We start from the raw sequence: 20,780 nt of genomic DNA, 5'->3' as shown, positions 1-20,780 counted from the left end.
GGGTGATTTTTAAATGCTGGCTACATCATGGGACATTAAGAAAACATTTGAATTCTTTTTGTTTGTTTAAGATTCAGAAGACAATCCTCAGACCTTACTTTTTTCTGCAACTTGCCCACAGTGGGTGTACAAAGTTGCAAAAAAATACATGAAATCCAGATATGAACAGGTTGACCTTGTTGGAAAAATGACTCAAAAAGCTGCAACCACTGTGGAAGTAAGTAGCTTTGCCAGCATGTAGATTTAGCTTTTTAAATTGGTGTTTACTTTTGAAATTTGATGAAGCTTCAACTCAAGTTTGAGGTATCTCTTCCAAGCCTCACCTCTTTTCCTGCCCTTAGTAAGATACATACGTAGTGCTGGGGACTGTGGCTTAATGGTAGAGCACTTGGTTAGCATTCACGAGATTGTAAGTACAATTCCCCACTCTCAAAGGGAAAGAAATGTCATGTGTATTTCTACAGTTTGAAACTGAGGGACAGAATAAATAGGATGGTAGGGGTGGGGGTGGGGGTGTGAACAGGAAGGCTTAATGTAAAAGCAGCTGTGGAAACACGACAGTAACATTTATTGCTCCAGAGGCCAGGTGTGATGGTGCATGCACCGAGGAGACCGAGCCAGATGTATCCCATTAAGTTACTGTGGGCAGACGCTACATAGGAGGTACAATATAGCCTGAACTACAGTGTGAAGAGCCATCTCAAAACCAATAACACATCCAGAGAGAGAGAGAGAGAGAGAGAGAGAGAGAGAAAAGAAGAAGAAGAAGAAGAAGAAGAAGAGAAGAAGAAGAAGAAGAAGAAGAAGAAGAAGAAGAAGAAGAAGAAAAGAATGTGATAGAAGGCAGTTATTAATGAGAAAAGAGTATTACTGGGACCAGTGAGATGGTTTAGTAGGGAAAGGTGCCTTTGACTAAGCCTGATGACCTGAGTCAAGACCTATATAATGAAAAGAGAGAACCAACTTATGTAAATTGTCCACTGACCTCCACACATGTACTATGGTATATGCAAACACACACACATAAGTGTAATTTAAACAAACTTTAGAGTAGTATTGAGATAGTTAGCTAAACATAGCTAGAGAGAGGGCTCAGTGGGTATAAAGTGCCTTGCAGGCATGAAGACCTGAATTGCATCCCTACAATCCACAGAAGAAACAGACCCAGTGTGGTGGCTCTCCTAGCTGAATTGGTGCATCCCAGCCCAGTAAGAAACCTTTGCCCTCAAAAATTCAGTGAATGCTAACTGAAGAATGATACCCAATTGTTCTCTGGCCACTACACACATGTGCACACCCAGGCACACATACATATCCAAAGTTTTAAAAAAATCCTCCTCTCATACCGTATGCTGAAATTGTTTCTTGAAAAATTAATAAAAAAGTGAATGGCTACTTGATTGCCTGAAGAGGGAGTCTTGTTTTTGTTGATGCAAAGTTGAGGTTTACTAGAAAACCTTTTAAATGTAGACTTTGTTTGGGCTAAGAGAAGGAAAGAGGTGCACAAGAAGAAAGTAAGACATACAAGAGAATAGGTGTGGGCTTTTCTGAGAGATTTGCCAAGGAAAACTTCTAAATATAGAACTCAGAAGAAGAAACCTGAGGGAAAGGTTGATAATGTGATGTTATTAAAAGAAAATTGAGAATGTTTATAATAAGAGAATTAAAGGTGTTATGTGCAGTATTCGTGACTATAAGGAATATGTCATTTGGTAGGCAAAAGAGATGGCTAGAACAGTAGCATAGCCCACAGAGTGCATGCAGCAATTAAATGGGATGATGAATTTGAGTGATTCAAAACCAAGTCAGATGGGTTCCATTCCAGCACCACAAAGGACAAAAAAATTACAGAATGCTATATATAGAATCATACTGTTTTTTAAAATACATTATTATTGTTAACATGTCAGCAAATTAAAAACATAGACAATGATAAATGGGTTTATTTGGCATTACTAAAATGTAAGCACAAAGAATGAATAGCAATATGAGTACTTTTTTTTTTCCCCCTCAGATTTTTTTTTCCTTTTCATGTTTTTTCAAGACAGGGTTTCTCTGTGTAGCCTTGGTGTCCTGGACTCTTTACGACCAGGGTGGCCTCAAACTCACAGAGACCTGCCTGCCTCTGCCTCTCTGAGTGCTGGGATTACAGGTGCCTGGCTATTATTATTGTTTCTTGAAAAGGGTACATTGCAGTGCTAGATGGTCAGAGGAAGCTTCTTATATTTTATAATGTTAATGGTTTTACAATAAAAGTATAGAATGTAGGCTGGAGAGAAGGCCCAGAGGGTAAGAGCACTGGTTGCCCTTCCTGAGGTCCTGAATTCAATCCCCAGCAGTCACATGGTGGCTCACAACCATCTATGCTGAGATCTGGTGCCCTCTTCTGGCATGCAGTTGTTCATGGAGACACAACATTGTATATATAATAAATAAATCTTTTCCAAAAATGTAGCAGGTACCAGTATAGAATGTAGCAGTGAAAAACAATAATTAGGACATTTTCAAACATACTCAAAGATTGAATGGCATAACAAATACATCCTATTTACTAGGCTTTAACAGTTTTTTTATCCTCATTTTTCACTCTTACGTTTGAAGTAGTGGCAGCCATCATTCTATTTTCATTTATGTAAGGCTGGTTTCAGACTAACTTGTTAGCAAAAGATGACCTGCTGCTTTTATCTCCCACGTGTTGGGATTATAGGCAAGTATCGCTACACTAGATGTCTGTGGTACTAGAGACTGAACTCTACCCTAGTTCATGTCCCAAGTCTTGAGATTACAGGCATGCATGCAACACTGAGATTGACCTTATATTTTATGTGTATGAGTTTTTGCCTGCATCCGTGGCATTAGGTCTCCTGGACTTGGAGTTAGATGGTTGTGTGGGTACTGGGCACTAAGCCAAGGTCTTTTGGTAGAGCAATATGCTCTCTTAACCTCTGAGATATCTCTCTCTCTTATCCCTGTTCTGATTTTGAGAAAGTGTCTCACTGTGGAGCCTTAATCTGTCTGGAACTTTGTAGACCAGGCTGGCCTTAAATCATGTTGCCTGCCTCTTGTCTCTCTAGTGCTGGGATTGAAAGTGTGTACCACCATATCTTGTTTTTAAGTGTCTTGCTGTGCAACCTAGTTTGGTCTATATCTTGTGATCATACCCCACTTCTTGATTTTGAACTACTGGTGTGCTATCATGTCTGATTCCTGTTCCCACCTTCTACTTTTTTGTAGACCAGGCTGCACTCACACTCAAAGAGATCCACTTGCCTCTGCCTCCCTGAGTGCTGGGATTAAAGGTGTATACCACCATGCCTGGCTCATCCTTTCTGTTTCTCATCACTGTTTTGTTTAGTTTTACTTTATGAATGACTTGCCACTCAACATGTTCTAGAAAAACAATAGTATATATTAAAAAATACTGTTAGGACCAAAACTCAGCTAAACATGGTGACTGGTGACACATTTCCTCTAAAATGGATAAACTAAGGCAGGATGGTTGTGAATTCAAGTCCAGGGTGGGCCACATACCTTGTCTCAAGTCATCTTCTATAACTAACTGTACAGGCATGTGCTACTGTGTCAGTTTATCATAAAGTCTTCAGTGTATCTCTGTCCTGTTACTTTACATATTGGTTAAATTGTGAGGTTGGTCTGATTAGTTTGTTTGTTTGTTTGTTTGTTTTCTTTTTAAAAATATGTTTTGCAGGTAGTCTGTAATTGCCATATCACAATTATTTAAGATTAAAAGAAAATCTGTGTTAAGCCAGGCTTGGTGATGCATGCCTTTAGTTCCATTGTTGGTGTTGGGGGTATGGGGGCATAGGCAGGCAGATCTGCATAGCCAGTTCCAGGTATGCCAGGGCTACTTAATGAGACCCTGCAGAAAATAAAAATGGGGATAGTGCTGGAGAGATGGCTCAGAGTCTTGGGTACTGTATGCACACAGTCAGACAAAACAAATAAAACAGGTTTGTAATTCTTACAGATATTTCAAACAAATAAAATTATATATAGCTGTATAAAAGGGCCAATGAGCTGATGTAGTGGGTAAAGATGCTTGCAACCAACCTGATGATCTAGATTTGATTCTTGGGACTTGCATAGCAGAGAGAGATACTTGACTTCCACAAGTTTGTTCGTTCTTTCTTTTTCTTTTTTTCCTTTTTCTTTTTTTGAGACAGGGTTTCTCTGTGTATCCCTGGCTGTCCTAGACTCACTTTGTAGACCAGGCTGGCCTCGAACTCATCGATCCACCTGCCTCTGCCTCCCGAGTGCTAGGATTAAAGGCGTGCGCTACCACGCCCGGCACGCAAGTTCTTTCTTTCATTCTCTACTTATGCAGTGTGGCGTGTGCTTATGTGTAAGCATGTATATGCTAAAAATACACAAAAGATAAAATGAATAACAAAAAAGAATATTAGATTTAAAATACATTATAACCTTTCCCAATATTTTATTGTGTGAGATTTGTAAGCTTTCAGATAGGTTGAAGGAATTTTATAGTGAATATATACATATATGTATGGAGCATCTAGATCCTAGTGAATGTTTTATTTCCATTTTTATATTATCTTTTTGTTTTGTTTGGTTTTCTTGAGACAGGGACGTGGATCTTGCTATGTAGTAAAGATTGCCTTGACTGATCTTGGTGCTTCCTACTTGAATTGTGCTCTCCTTATCTCCTTTTGAGGTTGGATCTGGCTATGTACCTTGGGCTGAGCTCAACAATCTCAGTCTTCTAAATGTGAGATAGCAGACAGGGAGGCTGGGTAACATCTGGCTTTTATTTGGCTTATATTTTATTTTACTCATTGTTTTTGGTGCTGAGATTGAATCCAGGGCCTGCTCTTGTAAACTGAGTATCATCTAGTATATTTACGACACATAACCACACTTCTGTCTTCCTCATCCCAAAGTAGCTCTGAAACTTAGCGAATCATTTCTCTATCTGTTCTTCATTAGTAGACCCTGGCAACAGCAAATCGTATTTCTTTGTGGATACCTTTTAGGATATTTCATACAATGTTTTTGTGTCTGATTTTTTTTTCTTAGCTAAATTCATATAATATTTATTTTTGTCTTCTCCCTTCCACCACTAGGAGTTGGCCCTAGAGCCTGGGCCTACCATTCAGTTGCATCCCTAGCTCTCCTGTCTGAGACTAGGCTAGCCCTGAGACTACTGGCTAGAGGTATATGTCGCCAGCCCTGGGTCATGCAGTGCTGGGAACTATCCCAGGACTTCATTTTTGCTATGGAAACACTCTGCCAGCTGAGCTTACATCCGCAGTCCCTTTACAAGATAATTTTTGATGAAACATTTTTTTTTCTTTTCTTTTCTTGAAGCATTTGGCTATCCAGTGCCATTGGTCTCAGAGACCAGCAGTTATTGGTGACGTCCTTCAGGTCTACAGTGGATCTGAAGGGAGGGCTATTATCTTCTGTGAGACCAAGAAGAATGTTACTGAAATGGCCATGAATCCACACATAAAACAGGTAAGCTTTCTTTTTCCTTCTTTTAGATAATAGAAATGGATCACTAGGCAAAAATGCACATTACTCTTTGTGGATCAAACTTGATATTCTATTCAAAATAGAGCATTCAGAGAGACATTGTAGTAAACTTTTTTCTTACCTATTAAGTTATAATATTTTTTGGGGTTTTTTTTTTTCTTCTAACAATCAAACCATGGCTCTATGCATGTTAGGCAAATAGTATATTACTGAGCCAGCCCCAAGAAATTTAAAAGTCATAGCATGGGGCTGAAGAGATGGCTCAGTAGTTAAGAGCACTGGTTGCTCTTCCAGAGGACCTAGGTTCAGTTCCCAGCAACCACTGGGGATTGAATGGCAGCTCACAACTCTGTAACTCTAGTTCCAGGGGATCCGACACCCTCTCTGATAATAAAAATAAATAATTTTTTTAAAAAAGTACTCTCCCAAAAAGTACCACAGGACTCAAGTTCAACTCCCAGCACCCAAATAAGACAGTTCACAACCTGTACTCCAGTTCCAAAGGATCCCTCTTTGGTACTGGTATTGCTCATGTTTACATGCCAAACACTGATACACATATACACATAATTAAAATTAAAATAAACCTTTAAAGAACTCATATAAATTGGTTGTGTTTTTGAAGTTTATATGGTATTAGGAGAAAATTATTATTATTATTAGTTTTTTTTTTTTAAGATTGATTGATTTATTATTTGCATAGCATTCTGTCCACATTGTGCCTACATGCCAGAAGAGGGCACCAGATCTCATTATAGATTCTTGTGAGCCATCATGTGGTTGCTGGGGATTAAACTCATGACTTTTGGAAGACAGACAGTGCTTTGAACCTCTGAGCCATCTTTCCAGCCCCCTTGTTTTTGTTTTTTGAGACAGGGTTTCTCTGTGGAGCCCTGGCTGTCCTGGATTTGCTTTGTCAACCAGGCTGGCCTCAAACTCAACAGTGATCAGCCTGCCTCTGCCTCTGCTTAGATTAAAGGTGTATCAGTTTTCATTAGAAAATTTTTCAGATGCTATTTTAGTATGTGTGCGTGCATACAGGAATGCACACACAGTCCCACAGAGGACACCGTCAAGTATCCTACTCTATCATCTTCTTGCCTTTGTCACTTGATTCAGGATCTTTTAATGAACCTGTTCCTAAGCGAGCTACTAGCATGTTCCCTGCAACCTGTCTTCACCATACTCCCCACCATACTGGCGTTATAAGTCTGAGCACAGTCATACCTGGTTTTTCACATCGGTTCTAGGGATTTGAACTCTGATCCTCAGGTTTATGCAGCAAATGCTCTTACCCAATGAGCCATCTCCCCATCCCGTTTGAAAGACATTTAAAATATGATCTAGAAAATATGAAAGTTGGTAAGAGTTTTAGTTGGTGGATCTCTGAGTTCAAGGCCATCCTGGTTTACAAAGAGAGTCCAGATCAACCAAGGCTACACAGAGAAACCCTATCTTGGAAAAAAAAATTGTAATATATTAAGCTTGTGTTATACAAGTGAGTTATAAGCTGGGTGTGTTGTATTCTGGATTCCATGGTATGTATACTCCCTCATATACAAAATAAGTGAATATTAAAAAATTATTTAGGAAACAAAAAAGCAAGCAGTCAGCCAACAAACAGAAATGTTGTTGCCTAAGTATTTTGTGTATATACACACAAACTAAAACCCCAAATAGTCACTCTGTATAACAACGAAAAGTAACTTTTGACTTAGTAATGTCTGGAAAATTTCCCCAAGAGAGGAAAACCTTAAGTTCACAGGAGCTATACATACCAAATATTCTTTTCTGATAAAAGAAACAATTACAGGAAGTAGTTATTTGTTTCAAGTAATCAGTGCTGTTGATGGAACAAAAAATGAAAAATCCCAACTTGCCCATATGCAGCAAACTTTTCATTGGAATATAGTTTTGTTTGTTTGGTTGGTTTTCAAGACAGGGTTTCTCTATGTTATCTTGGCTATCCTAGACTTGCTTTGTAGACCAGGCTGGCCTTCAACTCGCAGTGATCCACCTGCCTCTGCCTCCCAAGTGCTGGGACTAAAGGTGTGCGCCGCCACTGCCTGGCTTAGTTTGTTGCTCGTTTTTTGTTTTTTGCTTTTTTAAATAATAGTAAATTTAAAATTCAAGATCCAGACCCAGTATATCCATAAAGGAAATAATTACTGAGCTTCATCTTCTAGACAAGAATATAAATTTAATTTTTTAAAATGTATTTATTTATAACAAATACAGTATTCTTCCAGGGTGTATGCCTACATGTCAGAAGATGGCAGCACCAGATCTCAGTATAGATGAACCACTATGTGGTTGCTGGGAACTGAACTCGGTTCCCTCAGAAAAACAGCCAGTGCTCTTAACCTCTGAGCCATCTTTCCAGCTCACAAAGTTAAATTTTTATTTATTAATAAAACACAATTTTTGTTCGAGGATAGCCTGGTCTACAAAGACAGTCCAGGACAGCCAAAGCTACACAGAGAAACCCTGTCTCAAAAAAACAAAAACATATACCACGATGGCCTCAGTTTCTCTGTGTAGCTTTGGCTATCCTGGACTCACTTTGTAGACCAGGCTGGCCCCAAACTTATAGAGATATGCCTGCCTCTGCCTCCTGAGTGCTGGGATTAAAGGCGTGTGCCACCACGCCCAGCAGGTTTTCTATTTGATTAGATTTACTCAAATTTTAGCTGGGCAGTAGTGATGCATGCCTTTTATTCTAGCACTTGATGAGGCAGTGGCAAGTGGATTTCTGAGTTCAAGTCCAGCCTCATCTATGAAGGGAGCTGCAGGACAGCTCTGGCTACACCAAGAAGCCTATCTTGGAAATAAAAGTAGAATACTACATATGTGCAGGCGTGCAGGACAGTCAGGGCTACACAGAGAAACCCTTTCTTGGAAAAGAAAGAAAGAAAGAAAAAAAACAGTTACACATTGTTACAGATAAAATTGGAACCCCTCCCCCAAACAAACAAAAAACAAGAAAAGGCTGCCGACTGCATGGTGTTGGGATACTCAGTTGATCGATACCCGCATCTTTTTCTTTTTTCGAATAGAACGCCCAGTGTCTTCATGGGGATATTGCACAGTCACAAAGAGAAATTACATTGAAAGGCTTCAGGGAAGGGAGTTTTAAAGTTTTGGTGGCAACCAATGTGGCTGCTCGTGGTCTGGACATTCCTGAGGTTGACCTGGTGATTCAGAGTTCTCCTCCACAGGTAGGAAGTGGGTTTGATTTTAGAGCACCTTTATAAATGTTGCTTTATTTACAAAGTATTGTTTGAGATATGAAAGATACATCTTTCATTTGTTGTTGATCTTTAGCCTCTTTTGTTAGGATGACATCACACTGTCCAGATGTGCTATCCTTGTAAATAAGTAGCTTTATTGTTTGCATCTAAAAACTGATCAGCAAAATCATACAAGGAGCCAGGCATGGTGACATCTATTTAAAGCTGCAGCACTTGGGAGGCAGAGGCTGAAGGATCACTGCAAGTTCCCAGCCAGACTCAATAGACATCAGATCCCTGGACAAGACCAAAGAGTGATGGCAACAACATGCACATCTCATTAAGCAGCTACACAACGTTTCATATACAGAACTCTAGTGCACTTGGACTAATAGCTTTTTATAAAATATACAACTTTTTAAAAATGTATTCATTTATTATATGTATAGTGCTCTGTCTTGATGTAACAGCTGTAGGCCAGAAGAGGGCACCACATCTCATTGTAGATGGCTGTGACCCACCATGTGGTTGCTGGGAATTGAATTCAGGATCTTTGGAAGAGCAGCCAGTGCTCTTAACCTCTGAGCCATCTCTCCAACCGCCCAGCTATATTTTAGATTAAAACAAAATCACACCATTTCCTCCTTCCCTTTTCTTCCTTCAATCCCTTCAAAATACCACTCTTAATTTCCCAAATTCATAGCCTTTTTTCCTTTGTGTCTACACACATACTTCTAGATACATAAATACAACCTTCACATTCATTATAGATGGTTATGAGTTGTTGGTTTTTAAAAAAGATTTATTTATTTTATATTTATGAGTGCTCTATCCAGGTATACTTGCAGGCCAGAAGAAGGAATCAGATCACATTACAGATGGCTGTAAACCATCTTGTGGTTGCTGAGAATTGAACCCAGGACCTCTGGAAGTGCAGACAGTGCTCTTAACTGCTGAGCCATGCTTCCAGGCCCCTTATGTTAATCTTACGTATATAATTTCAAGACAGACCTCTTGGTATTAGATAACCAAATGGAGGACTCTTCCCTGAGGAAAACTATTTCTCTTGCTCTTAGCATTCCTTCCTCACCTGTAGTTTCTTGCCTAGAGTTGGGGCCCTGTGATGTTTTCTTTTTCTTTTTTTCTTTTTTTTTTTTTTAAACATGTCTGTGGTTGTCCTTATTTGGGTCTTAGATAATAGCTTTTCTTGTTTGTTTGGTTTGGTTTTTTGAGATACTGTTTCTCTATGTATCTTTGTCCTGTTACTCACTGTGAAGATTAGGCTGGCCTTGAACACAGATCTGCCTATCTCTGCCTCCTGAGTGCTGGGATTAAAGACATGTGCTACCACCACCCAGCTAGATAACAGCTTTTAAACTCAAAAATTTACTCCAGAATTTTAACATATAAATTACTTGTGGTGTCATAAAGTACAGAAGAACTAAATTTAATTATACTTTTTTTGAGAAATTATCTCAAACCAGGCAGGTCTGAAATTCACAGGCTGGCTTTGAACTTGATGCCTTAGTAGACTCCTAAGTACTGAGGTTATAGGACTGCACTACCATGCCTAATTCCTTTTTTGGTGTTTGTTTTGTTTTGTTTTCCAAGTCAGGGTTTCTCTGTATATCCCTGGCTGTCCTGGAATTCAGTCTATAGACGAGGCTGGCTTCAAACCGATAGAGATCCACCTGCCTCTGCCTCTGCCTCCCCAGTGCTGACATTAACAGCTTTTTTGGAGTTGTTGAGACAAGGCCTTAGACTTGGGTCAGCCCTCTTGCTTCCGCCTCCTGAGTACTGATTATAGGAGCATCATTATGGTGGCTCGCTTGTCAAGTTTATAAAACGATGTTTCTCTTTTCTTCTTAGGATGTTGAATCTTATATCCATCGCTCTGGGCGCACAGGTAGAGCTGGCCGGACAGGAATTTGTGTATGTTTTTATCAACCAAGAGAAAGAGGTCAACTGAGATATGTAGAACAGAAAGCCGTAAGTAAAGTTAAATTATCTAAATGGTACCTTAGAAAAGAGTTTTTATATTTGTTTTCACAAATAAATCTTAACATTTCTCACCTTAATGTGCATTTGGAAGCTAAGCATATAGAGAGCTTAATTTTATATTAGTTGCCAGACTTTGTTTTATACAGCCTTTGTTGTGAAGTCAGAAGATCTGACATGCTTCTTCTTTCTTTATTTCTCCCTTGATATGAAAGTTCAAAGTGTGTTAATGGTTTCAGCATCTTGTAAGCATTGTGGATGGTAACTGACTTTGATTTGGTACTGCTGTTTTAGATAGGTTGATAATATAATAGCCAGCTTTATTAAAATACAGTTTCTATGGTCTGCATTTTCTTGTACTCTTCTGCATTTTACCAACTACCTTTATGTTTATATCTAATGTATTTAATAAAATGAAAGTGGTTAGAAAAGATGTTGAAAGGTTAAAATGGCACCTTTTTCTCTCTTTGAATTAGCTTTGTTTTGCAAATTTAATTCCACGATTTAACTAAGGAACAATTTTTAAAAGTTTTTTTTGTTTTCTCGTTTTAGAATTGATTATAGATGACTTGTTAGGAGAAGCAATTTTTTCATCTGCTAGGGCTTGGAAATTTCCATTTCCAGGAAATGGAAATTCAACAAACTATATTAATTTAGAAATTAACTATGACTACTTCCTTTTTCTTTAATATAATTCTTTCATTTTCAGGGAATTACTTTTAAACGTGTAGGTGTTCCTTCTACAATGGATTTAGTTAAATCTAAAAGCATGGATGCCATCAGGTATGCTTTCTGACCTTGCTGAGTAATTTCTCTTCTGTATTAGGCTGTTGATCCTTAAGCTGTCCTAGTTCAAATATAAGAAAAATTTTGTCAAGGTTTTAGTTACATTATTATATGAAAACGTTACTCTTTCTTTTCCCATTCATGACTTTGCCTTTACTTTTCCCCCTGTATCTTGACCAAGAATGTTTACTATTTTTAAACCATAGGTCTCTGGCTTCTGTTTCTTACGCTGCTGTTGATTTTTTCCGACCATCAGCTCAAAGACTGATAGAAGAGAAAGGGGCAGTGGATGCCTTGGCTGCAGCATTAGCTCACATTTCTGGTGCATCAAGCTTTGAACCACGATCTCTGATCACCTCTGATAAGGTAGAAAAGTGTGGGCAAGTGATATTTGGCTTGAGATGATTAGAACTGAGCTGTGGCAGTTATATAATACATTATTGAAATGCTGCACCTGATTCCTTCAGTATATTAGAGTTGTTGCTGCTGTTACCTGCAATCCTAGCACTCAGGAGAAAGACTAGTACAATAAATAACATCTACCATCCACATTAATTCAACAACTCTTAAATATTATATAATATTTTATATTCATATATATTTTCTCTGTAAACTATTTAAAAATTGAAACATGAAGACAGGCCTGCAATGGTGGCGCACGCCTTTAATCCCAGCACTTGGGAGGCAGAGGCAGGTGGATCTCCGTGAGGTTGAGGCCAGCCTGGTCTACAAAGCGAGTGCAGACCAACCAAGGCTACACAGAGAAACCCTGTCTTGGGGAAAAAAAAAGAAAAGAACAGGGAAGACATCATTCCTAAATATATCAACACTCTACTTAATCACAATATCACCATCTAATCTGCTTACAAGGATGCTTCCATATCAATCATCTGATATCTATATCCAGATGTTTCTTTCCATATAAAACATAGCTCTCACTCCAAAGGGAGTATGAAATAGTTTTATTTTGAGCTGTCTGTGAGTTACCATGAATTTAGATTTAGGTCAACATAAAGGATATGTTGAATGTGATTATTAGTGCTTCCATAGTCATAGAAGTAAAGAAAGTCTTAAATTGTAGGCTACATACATTCTTGGGGACATCAGGCAAAGGCTATAGCTAGACCGGAAAATCTCTTCTAGATTTTAGATGATACATGATAACAGTCTTTGCTTTTGTATCCCCAGAAGATACTGGTCTGCTAAGATTGTAAAAATTTTTGGTTTTTTCCCCCCTGAGAGTTGAAAGGCTGTTAGGTCAGATACAGAGGTGGGCATTGAATGATTTTGTTAGTTTAAGTGGGAAGGTAAAAATTTTTGCTCTGGATTTGTAACATTTCAGTTTACTAAAGTTTTTATCATTCATCCAGCCAGCCTGGCAGATTCTTTTTCTTTTCTTTTTTTTTTTTTTTTTTTTTTTTTGGTTTTCGAGACAGAGTCTCTCTGTGTAGCCTTGGCTTTCCTGGACTCACTCTGAAGACCAGGCTGGCCTCAAACTCACAGAAATCCACCTGCCTCTGCTTCCCGAGTGCTGGGATTAAAGGCATGTACCACCACGCCCGGCTAGCCTGGCAGATTCTTAAACACAGGTGTGGCTTGTGACTTTCCTGCCCCTTGCAAATTTAGTTCTGATTTTTATCACTCCCAAAGTATCTTAACGATTTCTAGAAAGAAAAGAAAACCCTTTTTGCCAAATTGAAACTGGCAGTTTTCATTTTCCTAGTTGGCTATGGAATCTCAAAGTGAGTAAACTTGGTTTAGGCAAAGTAAGGATATGTGTAGGGTGTGTTGACATGTCTGAGTATATGTGTAGCCCTCTGGATGACTGCTTCTAGGTTAGTGTCAGATATCCAATATACCACACTATAGGTGTGGTAGTGCACACCTATAATCCCAGCACTCTGTGAATTTGAGGCCAGCGTGGTCTACAAAGCAAGTCCAGGATAGCCAAAGCTACACAGAGAAACCCTGTCTGGAAAAAAACCAAAAATTTTTTTCTTTCTAACTCTCTGAATAGCAATCTACTCATTGGCGATTCTTCAGCACTGAGTAGCTAGACCATCCCTAAAAACTCATCAAATGCTTTGTGAAATACTTAGTCAGTAGTAGTGAGCATGACTATAATTTTAGCATTCAGGAGTCTAAGCCAGGCAGATTTTGAGTTCCAGGCTAGCCTGGGTTACATACACAGCAAAATTTGTCTTGAAACCAAACAAAAGACAGAATAGGTGGCTCATATTTGTAAACCCAGCACCCAGGAAGCAGATACAGTAGACTCACAACTTTGAGGCCAGCCTGTTAAATATAAAGTTTTTTAGACCACCTGAGGCTATATACTGAAAACCTGTCTCAAAAAACGAAAACCAGTCCAATGAGTATTTATTTTTGAGACAGGCTCTCAACTGTATATCCCTGGCTGTCCTGGAACTCACTGTTTAGGCCAAGTTGGCCTAGAGCTCACACGGATTTCCCCCTAATTAGGCATGCGACACCATGTACCAGTCTGGGATATTTCATATTTTTGGAGACAAAGTCTTGCTATATATCCCAGATTAGCCTTGAAATCACAACAATTCTCCTACTTCAGTCTTTCAAATAGAAACAATTTTTAGGCCAGGTGGTGGTGGTGCATGCCTTTAATCCCAGCACTTGGAAGGCAGAGGCAGGCGGATTTGTGAATTCAAGTTCCAGGAAAGCCAAGGCTACACAGAGAAACTCTATCCTAAAAAAAAAAAAAAAAAAAAAAAAAAAAAAGAAAGAAAAAGAAATGATTTTTTCTTTGTTCTTTTGGGTTTTTTGTTTGTTTTGTGGTTTTGTTTTGTTTTGTTTTTTTGAGACAGGATTTCTCTGTGTAGTGTTGGCTCCCCTGGACTCCCTTTGTAGACCAGGCTGGTCTCAAACTCACAGAGATCCACCTGCCTCTAACTTTTATTTAAATATTTTGGGAACAAGGTACTAGTGGCTTGAAATTTCTTTTATGGATTAAACCATCTTTGAAGTCTCTCTTTTTTTAAATTTTATGTCGAAGAGTTTTTGCTTGAATGTGTGTGCACCATATGCATGCAGTGCCTTCAGAAGCCAGAAGAGGGCAGCAGATCCATAGTGACTGGTTGTGAGCTACCTTATGGGTGCTGGGAATTGAACCAGGGTCATGTGGAAGAGCAGCTAGTGCTCTTAACCACGAAGCTATCTCCCTAGCCCCGGTTTTATCATGAATGACCCATAATGCATGTTCTGCAGGGTATTCTGCTTGTTACCTGTGTGACTTTACATTTTTTCACTCTCTTGATTTCTCCAGATGTCTAAATCTGACTTTACTTCTAATCATTAACCCACTCCTGCAAAGACCTTACTCATTTCCTCAGCCCCCTTATTTTGACTTCCTCCTTTATTTTGGTCTCTGCTTAGATACCACCATACTACAGAAATCTTTCCTGATTGCCTTGGTCCCCTCCTCACTTTTTTATATTCCCCAGCCCTGCTGTATTATTCATGATGCATATATCACTGGCATTTTATATAATTTGCTACTATTTCCACCCCCACTTCCCCCAAGAAAGCCATGTCCACGAGAGAAAGGTTTGTCATTTCTCTAGTCCTTGGCATGGTCTGTGGTACATTGTAGGAGGCAGTCACTATTTTTATGTTGTAGTTCTTAAAGTTTAAAGATTTTGATGTCTTTTTTTTTTTTTTTTTTTGCCATTAAGTAACTGACTTTTCTTTCCTTTTTTTGGTTTTCAAGAGAGGGGTTCTCTGTGTAGCCCTGGCTGTCCAGGCTGGCCTCAAACACAGATCCGCCTGCTTCTGCCTCCCAAGTGAGTGCCAGCACTGACCAGCTCTAGTAACTGACTTTTTAACATTTTCATATTTCTGTACGTTCCCCCCGGCTCTTCCTGTGATGCTCTGCTCTAATTCTTTCTTATTAGCAGGTAGAACATGGTGCCAGTGTACAGAACACGCTTTCAGTGGTGTATAAACAGTGGTCTTCTAAGACAGTTTCAGAGAAGTCAGGTCAGGAAGCACCGTAGACTTCAAATGGAGTCCTGTCTTGCTGCTGACTTCTCCAAAGTCTAACTGGGTTTTTATTTCTACAGGGGTTTGTGACTCTGACCCTGGAAAGCCCAGAAGAAATACAGAATGTCAGCTGTGCTTGGAAAGAACTCCACAGAAAGCTGAGTAGTAATGCTGTGTCTCAAGTAACCAGAATGTGCCTCCTGAAAGGAAATATGGTAGGTTTTTCTAGATAATAAGCATTTTAATCAATTACTGATAATTTTATAAAGATTTCAAAGATTTGTACTCCCACCCCCACCCCCGGGTTTTGTGGAAAACTAACACTATTTTATCTAAGTGTTGGTTTGTTTCTACTCATAAATTTGGTGGATTATATAAATGGCGCATAACTTCAGAGCTTTATGTCATTCTTTTTTGTTTGACTAATATTTAAGTTTTTATTGCTATTTTTTTATATGATTTATTTATTTTTATTTTATGTGCATTGGTATTTTTGCATGTATGTCTGTGTGAGGGTGTCAGATTTTAGAGTTACAGACACAGACAGTTGTGAGCTGCCATGTGGATGCTGAGAATTGAACCTGGGTCCTATAGTTTTTTATTTGGTTGGTTTGGCTTTTTCTTTTTTTTTTTTTTTTTTTTGGAGACAGGCTCTGTCTGTATAGCCATGTCTGTCCTGGAACTTACTATGTAGACCAGGCTAGCTCACAGAGATCCACCTGCCTCTGCTTCCTGAGTGTTGGGATTAAAGGTGTTAACCATGCTATCTATCTTATAGCTTAATCTTACTGATTGATTTCATTTAATGTTTTAAAAAGATCTAAGGTTATTTATCTAACTTTACTACATAGTTTTGTTCTAGCTTAAAAGCTGTTAATCAGACTGTTTATTGGGAAATAATCATCTCTCCAAGTTTAGAATTACTTACTGTCAACAAAGAATTGGGACAAATAATAGATAAATACACACACAAAGTATAGAGGGAAAGAAAATTCAAACAAGACCTTTAGCCCAGACCAGTTATTGAGTATTGATTTTAGCTAATGGAATCAAAGGAAACACCTTAGTTTTTACAACTCTGTGAGAGAAAAACTTTGTTTTCCTTATTTTAATTTTTAAGAATCTTAAGGCATGGTGGCACATGCTTTTAATCCCAGCATTTGGGAGGCAGAGGCAGGCAAATCGCTGTAGTTTGAGTCCAGCCTGGTCTATGAAGAGAGTCTAGGATAGCCAAGGGTACACAAAGGAACCCTATCTTAAAACAAAACAAAAAACCAAAAAACACAAAAACAAAAAAACCTTAAGTCTTTTGCAATGCTAGGGTTTGAAGCACTGATTTGCATATCATAAGCAAGGACCATACCATATACCTGTGTTCCCAGCTTTTCACTAATTATTTTTTTGTTTATGTTTTCCAGACAGGGTCTCTCTGTGTTAGCCTTAACTGTCTGTCCTAGATCACTTTGTAGACCAGGCTGGCCTCGAATTCTCACTAATGTTGTTTCCTTTTGAGATGGTTTCTCTGTGTAGCTGGCCTCTAATTCACAGCCTGCCTCTGCTGGGATTAAAGGCGTCACCACCACCCAGCTAGAAGGACCATTTTCTGAGGGTCTATATATAGTGCCTACAGAAATTCTTGTAGAGAATATTGTAGGTATTTAAGACTCTTGCTAGTTATACTTAGTTCTATTTCAGATTAGAAACTATATTCAGTACTATAAATCATCTATGCTATGTTACCTGTTTCAGTCCTGTAAACAAACAGTCATGGAATTCATGCTTTTTCAAAGTAAAATTCAACAAATATTAATTAGTAAAAAATTAACTCAAGTATCTAAATAAAAATTTTTTATTTTTCTTTTAGGGTGTTTGCTTTGACGTTCCTACAAGTGAGTCAGAAAGATTACAGGTATTTAAAAATTTTTTTACCTATTAAATAGTTGAGTATGTTTAATAGGTTTCTTTAAAATATTGTTTTGAAAAACATAAAGTGTCATTTATCATGCCTACATCAAGAAAGTTCTTAATATGAAATATTGCCTGTCCCATAATTAAAAATAATTATATTTAATGTCAAGCATAAACAATAATTGGAGGCTGGAGAGATAGCTCAGTGGTTAAGACCACTTACTACTCTTATAGGGGGACCCATGTTCCATTCCCAGCACTCATATCAAAGTTCACAAAATCAGAGGATCTGACACTACTTTCTGACCACCAATAATCCTGCACCCCTGTAGTGCACAGAGTACATGTAGGCAAGATGCTTGCTCTCACACATAAAAAAAACCAAAACTCTTCTTTTAAAACATTGTGTAATTAGCCCCCATAGTTGCATAACCAGCCCCAACAATTTGATGATTTTTTTTTTTGGACAGTTTTTTTTTCCCCCATCTCCTTTCTGTCCATTTCCATGTTTACAGACAAACTCCAGGCATTTTGTTATTTCAGCCTTTTTTTTTTCTTTTTCTTTAAGTATTCCTACATATTTAAATGTTAGGGACATAAATAATTACAATACATTCTTTAATACTGTATTTAAATGTTCCCTGTTGTCTCTTGGTTATTTTTCTTTGATGTTCTTAGGTTGGAAGCTAAGACCTTACACACGATAGGTTAACACTGAACTTCCTTTTTGTGTGTGTGGAGAGGTTCAAGACAGGGTTATTCTGTGTAGCCCTGGCTGTCTTGGAACTTGCTCTGTACACTAGACTGGCCTTGAACCCAGGGATCTGGTTGCTGTGCCTCCCAGGTACTAGGATTAGAGGTGTGCGCCACCATGGCCTAGTGAATATTTTTTAACATAAGGTCCATAAAGGTTATCATTGTAATTTGCCGATTCCTAAGTCTCAGTCTATAACCTTCTAAAAAATGTTCAGTTATGTTTATTGAAGAGATATACTAGATTCTTATACTCAAAATTTTTGCTTTTTATATCTTTGCTTTTAGGTGTACATTTTGGGTAGGCATTATTGAGACAGAGTTCTGATATATAGCCTAAGCTGGCTTGGAACTCACTATATAGCTTAAATTTGATCCTTCTAAGTGCCATATACCCAGCTTATTCATATACCTATTTTGAAATAATGGCATTGTACAATTTATTACAGGTGGGACATGTGCACACTGTGGCCTTGTATATGAGTTCAAAAGACAACTTGTGGAAGTTGAGTTTCTCCTACCATGTCTGACATAGAATTTAAGTTATTAGTGCTACGGAGCCATCTCAGCAGCCCTGATTATATTCTTGTTGGAATCTTTAAAATATTGTGGCTACAAGGGGCCAGTGAAAGGTGAAAGATGCCTGATGTATATTTGATCCCTGGTACCATATACAGGTGGAAGAAGAGAAGCAATTCCTCAAAGTTGTCTTTTGACCTCCACATACATGCCCACGCAAATGCATGCAGAAAATATCCACATACTTAATTTTTTTTTTAATTAAAGTTTAGGGCTGAAGAGATGGCCCGGGGTTTAAAAGCACTGGCTGCTCTTCCAAAGGTCCTCCTGAGTTCGATTCCCAGCAACCACATCCTAGCTCACAATCATCTATGAGATCTGGTGCCCTCTTCTGGCGTGCGGGCACACATGCAGCCAGAATACTGTATAAATAAGAAATAAATAAATCCTTTTTTATTTTTTAGTTTTTTGAGACAAGGTTTCTCTGTGTTGCCTTGGCTGTCCTGCACTCACTTTGTAGACCAGACTGGCCTCGAACTCATAGCAGTCCGTCTGCCTCTGCCTCCGCCTCCTGAGTGCTGGGATTAAAGACGTGCGCCACCATGCCCAGCATAAATCTTTTTTTTTTTTTTTTTTAATTAAAGTTTAAAGAAATATTATGGATCCTTTTCCTCCCTTTGGAATTGAACTCAGGACCTTCATGAATGCTAGGCAAGTGTTCTAGCCTGATTTTTACTTTATGTTTGGAGACAAGTAACCTGCCCAGGCTGGCCTGGAACGAACTCACTTGTTTATGGGTTTTATTTTGTATTTCTATTAATTCTGTACATTTCTTTAACAGGCAGAGTGGCATGATTCAGACTGGATACTCTCAGTGCCAGCCAAATTACCTGAAATTGAGGAATATTATGATGGAAACACATCTTCTAATCCCAGACAGAGGAGCGGTTGGTCAGGTGGCAGGTCGGGCCGTTCAGGCCGGTCTGGTGGTCGGTCTGGTGGTCGATCAGGTAGACAGAGTCGACAGGGAAGTCGGTCTGGAAGTCGGCAAGATGGTAGAAGACGAAGTGGGAACAGAAACCGATCAAGAAGTGGGGGCCATAAACGGAGCTTTGACTGAGTGTTTGATAGTTAATCTTCCAGTGTGAGCTTGCCTATTTCTCTGTCTAATCATGTATATTATTCACCAAAAATCAGATCATCATAGTTGAGGTATTTGTCTGTAATTTGCAAAGACGTTGGTCGTATTTTTTTAAAAAGTATTTCACAAGAATGGTTGTAAACAAATCTACTTATCTGGCTATACGTTTGAATTAAAAAAAAAAAAGTCCCTTTTATTGTCTGTTTCCATTCTGTGTTAAGAATTTTCTCAATGTCATTTTAAAGATTTCTTCTAAGACATGGCAGTCCAGTTAACCTTAAGGTTTTTAATAGTCTATACAATTTGGCATATAGGTCATGTGATAAAAGAGAAAACTTTCTACTTATTAAGGGCTGGTAACTGGTGACTTGGTTGATGAAGTATACTGGTCTAACTTATTGACAGATTTAGGGAGGTAGTGACGCAAGCAGTTACACTCCTTAATTTATCAACCACTTATTGAATGTCTGTATATCTATTTTCTGGTAATCACTAGAGCACATATATAAAAATAGGGCACATTCACTAATTTCATAAAATGTTGTCTAGCAATCGACCAGTTATAACAAGTGAATAAAGACTAAGACAAAGGGTATGGAATGCAGAGGACTGAGATGTACCTACTCAGTTTAAACATTCAGGAAGGCTTTTTAGAAGAAAAGCTGACATACGCATCTGTTTATATAACTATGTCTCTATATATAGTAGGAAGGGACCTTTAGTTAGTTTTGTGGTTTAGTTTTGTTTTTGAGGCTCCTGTGTAGCCTAAACTGTTCTCAAACTTGCAGTCATTTACACTGCCCAGGTGACTTTGGAAGTGAGGGCTTGCAGGCAGAGAACAACACATACAGCAACTCAGAGAGTAAATCTGAAGACTCGTAGTTCACTGTGGTTTGCAGGTAGCAGGTTAAGGGCTG

The 20,780-nt window shown here is 38.6% G+C and overlaps 1 protein-coding gene across 4 annotated transcripts in view; it reads left to right on the top strand.

Annotated features, from left to right (window-relative positions):
• Ddx50 (DExD-box helicase 50) overlaps window positions 1-20,067 on the top strand; it is a 31,265-nt gene extending 11,198 nt beyond the window's left edge. For all 4 annotated transcript variants that reach the window (XM_051153133.1, XM_051153134.1, XM_051153136.1 and 1 more), the window contains 9 exons: window positions 72-217; window positions 5,347-5,496; window positions 8,571-8,732; window positions 10,614-10,733; window positions 11,452-11,525; window positions 11,735-11,894; window positions 15,623-15,757; window positions 17,407-17,451; window positions 19,564-20,067. In XM_051153133.1, the coding sequence (XP_051009090.1) occupies window positions 72-217; window positions 5,347-5,496; window positions 8,571-8,732; window positions 10,614-10,733; window positions 11,452-11,525; window positions 11,735-11,894; window positions 15,623-15,757; window positions 17,407-17,451; window positions 19,564-19,842 (1,271 nt within the window). In that variant the 3' untranslated portion in view covers window positions 19,843-20,067. The remainder of the gene's footprint in view (window positions 1-71; window positions 218-5,346; window positions 5,497-8,570; window positions 8,733-10,613; window positions 10,734-11,451; window positions 11,526-11,734; window positions 11,895-15,622; window positions 15,758-17,406; window positions 17,452-19,563) is intronic.
• The last annotated feature ends 713 nt before the right edge of the window (window positions 20,068-20,780 follow it).

This window comes from Acomys russatus, chromosome 11 (genome assembly GCF_903995435.1).
Source record: "Acomys russatus chromosome 11, mAcoRus1.1, whole genome shotgun sequence".
In the NCBI taxonomy this organism is placed as follows: Eukaryota; Metazoa; Chordata; class Mammalia; order Rodentia; family Muridae; genus Acomys; species Acomys russatus.
Note: the sequence above shows the minus strand (reverse complement) of the source record. Positions and strands in the feature narration are given on the sequence as shown.